Source organism: Staurois parvus, unplaced genomic scaffold (assembly GCF_062004578.1).
Source record: "Staurois parvus isolate SC_StPar_1 unplaced genomic scaffold, SC_StPar_1.0 ptg003901l, whole genome shotgun sequence".
Classification (NCBI taxonomy): domain Eukaryota; kingdom Metazoa; phylum Chordata; class Amphibia; order Anura; family Ranidae; genus Staurois; species Staurois parvus.
In genome coordinates, this window is record NW_028321696.1 from 1 (window position 1) to 11326 (window position 11326).

General features: G+C 51.4%; 1 protein-coding gene across 1 annotated transcript; it reads left to right on the forward strand.

Moving 5' to 3' along the window:
* Window positions 1–1646: 1646 nt before the first annotated feature.
* LOC149427309 (uncharacterized) lies at window positions 1647–10989 on the forward strand. Its single transcript, XM_089668145.1, has 2 exons — window positions 1647–2114; window positions 2954–10989. The coding sequence occupies exon 2, from the start codon at window positions 2984–2986 to the stop codon at window positions 10829–10831; it is 7848 nt and encodes a 2615-aa protein (XP_089524271.1). The 5' UTR covers window positions 1647–2114; window positions 2954–2983; the 3' UTR covers window positions 10832–10989.
* The last annotated feature ends 337 nt before the right edge of the window (window positions 10990–11326 follow it).

Consider the following 11326-nt stretch of genomic DNA (forward strand, 5'->3'; position numbering starts at 1 on the left):
TACCCGGAAGTGTGCAATACGTGGTCATGCGCCCCCTGCCCGGAAGTGTGCAATACGTGGTCATGCGCCCCCTGCCCGGAAGTGTGCAATACGTGGTCATGCGCCCCCTGCCTGGAAGTGTGAAATACGTGGTCATGCGCCCCCCTACCCGGAAGTGTGCAATATGTGGTCATGCGCCCCCCTACCCGGAAGTGTGCAATACGTGGTCATGCGCCCCCTACCCGGAAGTGTGCAATACGTGGTCATGCACCCCCTGCCCGGAAGTGTGCAATACGTGGTCATGCGCCCCCCTACCCGGAAGTGTGCAATACGTGGTCATGCGCCCCCCTACCCGGAAGTGTGACATACGTGGTCATGCGCCCCCCTACCCGGAAGTGTGAAATACGTGGTCATGCGCCCCCCTACCCGGAAGTGTGCAATACGTGGTCATGCGCCCCCCTACCCGGAAGTGTGCAATACGTGGTCATGCGCCCCCTACCCGGAAGTGTGCATTACGTGGTCATGCGCCCCCCTACCCGGAAGTGTGCAATACGTGGTCATGCGCCCCCTGCCTGGAAGTGTGAAATACGTGGTCATGCGCCCCCCTACCCGGAAGTGTGCAATATGTGGTCATGCGCCCCCCTACCCGGAAGTGTGCAATACGTGGTCATGCGCCCCCTACCCGGAAGTGTGCAATACGTGGTCATGCACCCCCTGCCCGGAAGTGTGCAATACGTGGTCATGCGCCCCCCTACCCGGAAGTGTGCAATACGTGGTCATACGCCCCCCTACCCGGAAGTGTGACATACGTGGTCATGCGCCCCCCTACCCGGAAGTGTGAAATACGTGGTCATGCGCCCCCCTACCCGGAAGTGTGCAATACGTGGTCATGCGCCCCCCTACCCGGAAGTGTGCAATACGTGGTCATGCGCCCCCTACCCGGAAGTGTGCATTACGTGGTCATGCGCCCCCCTACCCGGAAGTGTGCAATACGTGGTCATGCGCCCCCTGCCTGGAAGTGTGAAATACGTGGTCATGCGCCCCCTGCCTGGAAGTGTGAAATACGTGGTCATGCGCCCCCTACCCGGAAGTGTGAAATACGTGGTCATGCGCCCCCCTACCCGGAAGTGTGAAATACGTGGTCATGCGCCCCCTGCCCGGAAGTGTGCAATACGTGGTCATGCGCCCCCTGCCCGGAAGTGTGCAATACGTGGTCATGCGCCCCCTACCCGGAAGTGTGCAATACGTGGTCATGCGCCCCCTACCCGGAAGTGTGCAATACGTGGTCATGCGCCCCCTACCCGGAAGTGTGCAATACGTGGTCATGCGCCCCCTACCCGGAAGTGTGCAATACGTGGTCATGCGCCCCCCTACCCGGAAGTGTGCAATACGTGGTCATGCGCCCCCCCTACCCGGAAGTGTGCAATACGTGGTCATGCGCCCCCTACCCGGAAGTGTGCAATACGTGGTCATGCGCCCCCTACCCGGAAGTGTGCAATACGTGGTCATGCGCCCCCTACCCGGAAGTGTGAAATACGTGGTCATGCGCCCCCCTACCCGGAAGTGTGAAATACGTGGTCGTGCGCCCCCTACCCGGAAGTGTGCAATACGTGGTCGTGCGCCCCCTGCCACCCTGTAGCTGTATTTCTGGGGCGGAGCTGAAGCAGTTCAGGAAATGGGTGCCAGGTGAGGGCGTGGCCAGACCCCTGGACAGGTAAGTGTCCTCATATCACACATCAGGTCAGCAGATGAGGGATTTCAGGACAATTTACTTTTTTTTTGTACCACTTTAATGGTGTATTGGTGCGCAGGGGGCGGGGTTTAAAGGGGAAATGACGGCGAAGATTCTCAACCTGTTTCCTCTTCAGCATCGGTCGTGTTCATCGATCTGCCGCCATCTATAGAGGAGGCCCCGCCCCCCTGAGAGTGCCTCTTCAGCATCGGTCGTGTTCATCGATCTGCCGCCATCTATAGAGGAGGCCCCGCCCCCCTGAAAACTCCTTCAGCATCAGTTGTGTTCATCGATCTGCCGCCATCTATAGAGGAGGCCCCGCCCCCCTGAAAACTCCTTCAGCATCAGTTGTGTTCATCGTTCTGCCGCCATCTGTAAAGGAGGCCCCGCCCCCTGAAGAGCTGTGAGTACCTGTACTGGTCTGTAGGCACCACTGACACCGGGTCTACGGGGGGGGGGCGGGGCACTCAGTATTGATGTCCTTCATCTTCAGGTCCTCTGTGTCGGGGGAGGGCAACTGTGGCCTTCCAGCTGTTGTGGGACTACATGTCCCAGGAGGCATTGCTAGACAGACATGACCCCCCAACACAGAGGCTGATGGGAAGACTGACCTGGGCTCCTGACGGGGTGGCTCTTGTCCTTGGTTCCTGACTGGGGGGGGCAGCCTTGTCCTGGGTTCCTGACTGGGGTGGCTCTTGTCCTGGGTTCCTGACTGGGGTGGCTCTTGTCCTGGGTTCCTGACTGGGGTGGCTCTTGTCCTGGGTTCCTGACTGGGGTGGCTCTTGTCCTGGGTTCCTGACTGGGGTGGCTCTTGTCCTGGGTTCCTGACTGGGGTGGCTCTTGTCCTGGGTTCCTGACTGGGGTGGCTCTTGTCCTGGGTTCCTGACTGGGGTGGCTCTTGTCCTGGGTTCCTGACTGGGGTGGCTCTTGTCCTGGGTTCCTGACTGGGGTGGCTCTTGTCCTGGGCTCCTGACTGGGGTGGCTCTTGTCCTGGGTTCCTGACTTGGTGGCTCTTGTCCTGGGCTCCGGACTGGGGTGGCTCTTGTCCTGGGCTCCTGACTGGGGTGGCTCTTGTCCTGGGCTCCTGACTGGGGTGGCTCTTGTCCTGGGCTCCTGACTGGGGTGGCTCTTGTACTTGGTTCCTGACTAGGGGGGCGCAGCCTTGTCTTGGGCTCCTGACTGGGATAGGGGGCCCTTGTTCTGAACGAATGAAACCTAACCCTTTGTTTCCTCTTTGGACAGGAGGCGTGGCCGTGAGGTGTGACATGCAAGATGCAGAGTTCAGAGAGAACCACCCGATCGAGGAAGTTTGTGCCTACCCAGTTGCCCTCCCCCGGCCCTGACAGTGACAGCGGGCAGTTCATGTGCATCGAATGCAGCGAGACCTTCAACACCAAGCTCGAGCTAAACTCGCACCGCCAGAGCCATGTGGCCAAGAGGCAGTTCACCTGCACCCACTGTGGAAGAGGCTTCCACCACCAGGTCTTCCTGCAGATGCATGAGAGGAGTCACGAAGATGCAGGTTCTGCAGTGAAGACGCCTCCTGCTCGTGTCATAGCCACCCGTAGCAGCAAGATGGCTGATGTTGTGCACGTGAAGCCCACCTACGCCAAGCCTCCACGCCCTCTGAACTCAATGGTGCATTTCAAAACTGAGCCAAAAGTCTGCCAACCCTTCACCCCGAAAGAATTCCTCACCAGACGGAGCCATGGTGCCACTTTGCCCCCCAGCCAGGAGGATGGACTTGAAAAAAAGAACCTGTTTGAGTTACGAATATCTAAATTTGCTGACACAACTGTACATCTTATGGACTCATTTGGAAACTCGATTGAAATATTGGCCGATGTCTTTAACACGTACACAATTGAGGAGCCGGAGGAGAACAGTGTTGATGAGGCCTCCACAAAGAGTCCTTCTGAAGAGACCGGTTCCAAAAGCCTCACTGAGGAGCCTTTAGTCTCCCCCCAGACACAAACCACTGAGATGGACAAAGATCTTCCTCCAAGCAGCGAGACGGCCACAAGTGAAGGCACCACCTCTGAGAAACCCAACGTCAGTCTTCCTGTACCGGAACCATCCAACGTGGAAAGTTCAGCCACTCCAGAACAGGAAGCGATGGAAAGTCAACCCACCTCCGAAAGTATGGAGAATGTCTCTGAGAAACAAACTCTGCAGCCTTCAAAGATCTCTCAAGAGACAGCCAACCAGAGTCAAGCAGTTGATTCTGTCAGTCCTGTTGTTGATAAAGATGATGATGATGATGACGACATGGACACCTTCCTAGAGGATGCTGCCAGTCCGATATCTCCACCACAACTGCAGAATGAGCCGGAGGCTTTGCTTGAAGATGATCAAACTACTAAACGTACTTCTACAGCTGACGAGCCCATAGACAGAGCAGACTCCCAGGATAAAGGCCTTGACGAAGACTCTTCCACCATTGCACTTCCTGTAGAGCTGCCCACCAACCATGAAGATCTTTCCTTGTTGGGTGAACCAGGCGCTTCGAAAGATGTTGTTTGTAGCATCCCCAAGACCACTGAAGAAAATAAGCAGCCAGAGGAAACTTCTGAAGAGATGATTTCTGACGTAGAACAAAATCAAGACTTGACTTTAGTGAAATCAGATGCAGAGGTAGGGCAGGTTCCAAACCCACCTGTAGACACGCCAACAGAAAGACCAGAAGACCTCTCCTCCGTAGTGTCCATTAATGTGCCTGAAGAGATCAGCATCCAAAAACATTCCAGCAAAGAGGAAGCTGATCTTTCTAATACTTTATCCATTATTAGAGATGAAGCGAGCATACCTACAGAAGATCCATCAATAGACAGATCTGCTAAAGACCTTGCAGCTCAAAATGAACAATCTCCATCATCAGAACATTCTGGTGCCACCACCATTATTCCTGATAAACATGACCTGCAATCCGCATCCATCCAGGAAAATGCTGACAAGAATGTAGATGCGAAGACCAATATCAGTATGACATCTCAGGATGAAGTCTCCATTTCGGGAGGAGAAGTTGGCTTACCAGAGAGAGATGTGCAGTTGGACAACAAAGAGCCAGAAAAGCATTGCAGCCTTTTATCCGGACAGGGTATGCTGCCTGATGACGATGATGAGCTGGTCATTGATGACAAAAGAGATGAAGACTTGTTTGAGAGAGACATTTTCCCATTGGAGGCACCGATGGAGGTGTGTGAGAAAGGCCTTGCCTCTGAAGAGGAGCAGAACATTGTGTGTGGTGGTGAGGCTCACAGTACCAAGATAGTACAAGAGAAGGAGAGTGATATTTGCCTGAACGGCAGCGACATGACTTACATCTCTGAAAGCGAGATGATCAAATTGCTGGAACAGGATAAAGATGACATAGCTGAAGATGAACCCATTGCTACTGTCCAGAAAGACTTGGAAACCACCAAGAATTATGTTCCAGCCTTTTCCGAGTCCAAACTAGAGCCCGAACTAAGCAGTTCTGAGGAGACCAAGTCCTCCAGAAGTCCAGTAACTTGGAATGGAGAGCAAAATACTGGTGACGTGCTCAAGGGCAGTGAGCTATCTACTAGCTTGGAAGAAGATGCAGCGGAGCTACAGCATTATGAGAACAAGCTGAAGTCTGACCATGCCAATTTACCATCGGAAAGTCACAACTTGAGCAAAGTGCCCACATTTCAAAAGATGGATAACGAATCCTGCTCACCTCTAAGTTTTCTTACCAATGATGAGCCTAGAACAGGAGAACCTCAAGATCCCATTGAGAGCATGTTAACACAAGATTCGGTGTCTAGTTCAGAAGAACAACTTGGCCAGACCGAAACACCTTCTAGTAGTAATTTCCAACCAATAACGACGGAGGGTATCACTGACATACCTCAACCAGAGCAAGGCCTCCCATGCAGGGAGCAAAGTTATGAGCCATGTGAGACCTCTGCAGAAAATCAAGACGCAACAGAACGCACCCATGAGCCCATAACTCCTGAGGAGAACATGGATGTCTGTGTTACTGTAGAGGATAATGAGTATGATGACAAAGCACAACAGCCCAAACCCTTAGAAAGTCCCTCACTAAAGGACACCATGACTGAATCAGGCCATGAGGAGAAGCCACATACCAGCTACGAAGGTGTATCAGCCACTATTAGCAGCATAGAGCCAGAGCAAAGCAAACCGATAGATCGTGAAACCGATAGATTGCCCTCCCAACAGAAAGAACTGATTGGTTCTGAACCTATGGCCAAGAATGATGCAGAAACCAATGAAACTATCTGCAATCAAGAGAGGAAGTCAGAACAGAAAAATGTGGATCAAGAATCAAAGAATCCATCTTTAGATGTTCTAGATATGCAGAGCACCAGCAAGGATAATGATGACCATGCAAATGCTTCATCTTCAGAAAGTAGAGACTTAAAAGTTGAAGTCATGCAAGACAAGCAGGTAGACCAAGATGGCATCTTCCTCCTCAAAGAAAATGAGAACGATGATGCGGAAACAGATGCATGTACAAAAAAACAAACTACAGATCCATCCACCAACCTGGACCTTTCATCCAAGACTTTGTCCACCAATGAGAATGATGAATCCAAGAAAAGTCATCTTGACATAAAGCTTAGAGATGCTGAAGACCATGAGCTTGGAGGTGTGGAAGACAAAGGCATTCTGAAAAACGTGGAAGAAGATTTAGAAAAACCAAGTGTTGCCTCGCCCAAAGTCATTAATAAAGACTTGGAATCTGAGGAGATGGGAGATGACGGCTCGGCTACTAAGCAAGCATCAGATCTTGACTCCTCTATAGACCAAGCTGTAGGCAAAGACAGTGTACAAGATGCACTAGAAGATTCCGAGCTAATGGAGAACGACCACCAAGAAGATGCCGATAACACAGAAACGCCCTCGAAGCCATTTGGTGTTGGCGGAGAATGCTTGAAATGTGGGCGGAAGATAAGACGTGGCAGGAAAGAGATGGTCTGGTTGCCGGTCTGCTTTAAATGCCGCAAAGCTGCCAAGAGGCTAGAACGTCTTTCAAATCAAGAAACTCCTGACAGCGCGGACCTTGCGCTAGAACCACTCAAGTCCAGAAGAGCGGGAAGCTCGTCGAACTCTCATGGCCTACAAGATCTTTCAAGTGAGTCCACTGCAATTCTAGACCTTGATGAGAAAGAAGCTCCGGGTTCTGCAGCTAAAAAAAGGTACAAGTGTCCGAAGTGTGATGAAACCTTCAGAATTCCTGCTCTCCTGGCAGGGCATATGAAGTGCCACACCTCACCTCAGTGTGTGACCTGTGGTTGTCCAATGCGACTTAAATATAAAACTAAGCGAATCCCCAGAAGGTGCCAAAAATGTGTTCAGCAAATCAAGGAGAAGAGAGCCCAAAAAAAGGTTGGAGAAGGTAGCGGGGATGAGTACAGTGGCCTCTCTGATGACGAGGATGCCGATGTCAATCCAGAAGATGACGTGTCAGATGAAGATTCCCGAGTTATCTTTCAGAAGGATAAAAGTCCTCTTGATGAAGAAGAGGTGGTAGACTCTTTCAAGAAAAATAAAGAAATGTCTGAGAAGCAAGAAACTGAGTCTGCCGATGAACTTGATACAAGCGACCAGACTCTTGACCTTCCCGATAATGAGAAGCCACGCTTGTGCCCCCAGTGTGGCAAGGCTTTCCCATGCAACAGGTCCCTTAACCTTCACCTTCTGAGTCACACGGCAGTGCAGTGCGACTCCTGTGGCAGTCGGCTGCCAAAAAGACGTCGATTTGGGCGATGGTCGAAGAAGTGTCGTAGTTGTCGTCTCCAAATCAAGGACAAACTAACGACTGACAGTGGAGATGAACTGAACGCCTCCAGCGACAAGTTACCAAAACAGAAGAATGCTGCATCTCTTCGGCTGAAAGGCAAGCAGCCCAAGGTGACGAAAAACTCAAAAATCCAGTCCATTATCAAGAAGAAGAAGGAGCTGAAATGGATGAACATGCTCCTGGCAGTGAAAGGGCTCATGGATAAATCTAGGAAAAAGAAAGAGAATGCTTTGAAGGCCGCGGAGCTTGGAAAGAAAGACGGCGAGAGCTCGGAAGCTGAAAAATGCGATGCGTCCTCTATTGAAAACAGCAGTATTCACCCAGACGATCCCAAGTCTGACCTGCATGATCCCAACATGGAGAAAGCTAGCTCCTCAGAGCTTCCATGTCCCCCAAATAAAGCCCCGAGTGACACCCCAAAACAAGGCCGAAAGTGTTTGTATAGAGAAAAGAACATTATTAAGGTGGAGGAGAATGAAGTATTGCCGTATATTCCTGATTCAGCCGGTACCAGTCCATTCATTAAACAAGAAGAATCGTGGCAGTGCTTGGAGTGCAACCAGAGCTGGCCAAACTCTGAAGCCTTGGTCAACCACCAGCACAGCCATACAAGTGGCCAGTCCTTAACCTGTCCACAGTGCCCACAAGTCTTTTCTACTGAACAGTATTTGGATATACACGTCCATGCTCATGATGAAGAGCGTCCTTTTCGTTGCCCCGAATGTGACAAAACCTTCACTAAAAGGAACCATCTCGGTGTCCACATGCACGTACATACCGGGTCACGGCCCTTCGCATGTCCAGACTGTCCACGTCGGTTTCGGCAGAAGGTCACCCTACTTGCTCATCGTTACTCCCATAGAAACTACGAGCTCTTGTTCGCCAAGCCATTCCAGTGTTCAGTCTGTAGTAAAAGCTTCAAGAAGAAGGAAAGACTTGTGGTCCACGAACGTCTCCACACCGGCGAATGCCCCTTCTCCTGTAAAGACTGCGACGAAGCCTTTCCCAGCAAAGCAAGACTGTACGTCCATCGCAAGATGCACAAAATCTCTGAGGATCCATCAAGCAGTGAGCAGAAGTTAAGCAACGAGGTCTCAGAGAGGCAACCATTCAAGTGCCAAGATTGTGGTAAAGTCTGCTCTACCAAAGCAAGCTTTGTCCTTCACCGGAAGATCCACAGATTATCTTCCATCCCCGTGAAAAGTATTAAGCGCGAACAGAGCGAGGAAACGGATCCTTTCTGCTGCAAAGAATGCAATAAAGTTTTCTCCTCCAAGGGTAATCTTAAATTGCATTTGAAGAACCATTCCGCCCACAAGGCAAGTGCCAAGTCTGAGGGGAGCCTCGACCTCAAAGGCTGCTTCCCTTGCAGCGATTGTGATAAAGTGTGTTCAACCAAGGCCAGCCTCGTTCTTCACCGTAAAGTGCACAAGTCCCCAGCCGATGGTGAGCAAACCCCGAACATCAAAGTAGAGTCCGACACGCCAAGCTTCGTCTGTGATTACTGTAGCAAAGTTTGTTCTACAAAGGCAAGTTTGGTCCTTCACCGTAAGGTCCACAAGACTCCCACAACGGGTGAAGATACAGAGACTCCATCTTTTAAATGTAAGAATTGTGATATGGTGTTCTCCACCAAATCCAGCTACGTGCTTCATAGGAAGGTGCATAGATCCTCGTCCAAAGGTCAGAAGAGCCCAAAGGCTGATGCAGGACCACAATCCTACAACTGCAAGCATTGCGATATGGTGTGCTCCACCAAGGCCAGTTTTGTCCTCCACAGTAAAGTGCACAAGTCTCCATCCATTAGCGAGCAAAATCTCAAAGCCGATGCCGAGCCACCGTCCTACAACTGCAAGCACTGCGATATGGTGTGCTCCACCAAGGCCAGCTTCATCCTCCACAGTAAAGTGCACCGGTCATTAGTCGATGAGGAAAGTCCCAAAGGGGTGGAGGAGCCGCAATTGTACAACTGCAAGTACTGCGATATGGTGTGCTCTACCAAGGCCAGTTTCATCCTTCACAGTAAAGTGCACCGGTCGTTACTCGGAGGTGAGCAAAGTCCCAAGACGTCTGAGGAGCCCCAGTTATACAACTGCAAACATTGTGATATGGTGTGCTCCACCAAGGCCAGCTTCGCCCTTCACAGTAAAGTGCACCGGTCATCAGTCGGTGGGCAGAATCCCAAGGCAGCCGACGAGTCCAAATCTTTCAGCTGCAAACACTGCGATATGGTGTGCTCTACTAAAGCCAGCTTTGTCCTCCATTCCAAGGTGCACAAAAGTGGGCAGAACCTTCAGGCTGACCCTGAGAAGAAATCTTTCACATGCAAGGTCTGTAGCAAAGTCTGTTCCACCAAGGCGAGCTTCATCCTTCATCGCAAAGTGCACAAGTCTTCCAGTTCAGAGAACAATCCCAACCCTAAAGGTGACGGGGAGGAGCCTTCATTTCCATGTAAAGACTGTAACAAAGTCTACACCAGCAAAGGTAGACTTGCTGCTCACGTCAACAAAGTCCACGAGGACTCCTCCAGTCCCGACCAAAATGCCGACAATGAAAGCAACGCCGAGCAACCTAAAAAGCCGATGGAAGAAAAACCGTTTTCCTGCGCGGTCTGCGGACTGCGTTTCGTCAAACTAAAGATGTTGGTCCGACACAAGGCCGTCCATGGAGAAAGAACGGTCACGCCTTGCATACATTGCGGAAAACGCTTCCTCTACATGAAATCTCTCTTCAACCACATCAAGATCTGTCAGAGCAAAAGCAAAGGGAAAAAGCTCCTCCTGAAAAAGGCCGCAGCAAAAAGAAAGGTCCCGAAGGAGGCTGCCAGCGCCACTTCGGATGGAGAGATCGCGCAGAAGAAGCGCAAAGTCGATGAAAAACAGAAAGCACTTAAAGCCGCACAAAAACTCAAAAACAAAAACCGAATGGTCAAAGCCAAGAAAGCCGCCGCCGCCGGCAAAAAGAAGGGCAAAGGTACGAGCGATCCTAAAACCAAGGAGAAACGAGCCAAGGCCGACAGTGAAGGAACTTCTGAGGGTGAAGGAAAGAAAACCGCCTCTGAGAAGCAGAGCGAAGAAAAGGAAGAGAAGCCCACCGAACAGACGGCCAAGGAGCCGACTCCGAAGAAGAGCGTCGCCAAGAGAGCCAAGAAAGAGCCCGCTAAGGAGAAAGCCCAAAAAGTAGGGAGTGGAGGCCCCAAGAAATGGCGTGGGCTGGCCGCCAAGAAGAAGAACCTTCAATCCATCATCATCGGAGGAAAGAAGAAACTTCTCATGAAGAAGAAAGTTCAGGTGAAGCCCAAGTCTGGAGCAAAGGCGGGCAAGGACTGAAAGTAGAAGGAGAACGGCGCTGTGTAGATCAGGCGCTCCTCCAATCATACGTAACAGTGTTCCTCCAAACGGCATCTGTACAATCCCCTTCCATAGCCCATCCCCCGAGCCGTTCAATCCCACCACGTGTTGTCTTTTAATAAAATAAATGATGAATATTTCGCCTTCCGTGATTTGTGCAGCCTTGTGCCTTGCACCGCCGGGGTGGGGGGGAGGGGTTAGGAGGTCATCCGATGACACCGCTAGGTTAATGGTGACAGGTCATCTCCAATGTCGGCCAATCCTCGTGCTTCATTTTTGGGTGGAGTTTAAACCAACTCCAGATGTTTGTGAGTGTAGAGCGGGGGTCTCCAGACCTTCTAAACAAAGGACCAGTTCACTGTCCTGCGGGGGTTGGGGGGGCCAAACTGGCCAGGAGCAACAGAAAGTGCTGTGATGTCAGTGGGAGGAATAGTGCCCCATCATTGGTGTCAGTGGAATAGTGCCCCATCATTG

Bases quoted from the DNA above. Each gene is read 5' to 3' on its own strand.
- LOC149427309 (XM_089668145.1), top strand. From the start codon at position 2,984: ATGCAGAGTTCAGAGAGAACCACCCGATCGAGGAAGTTTGTGCCTACC.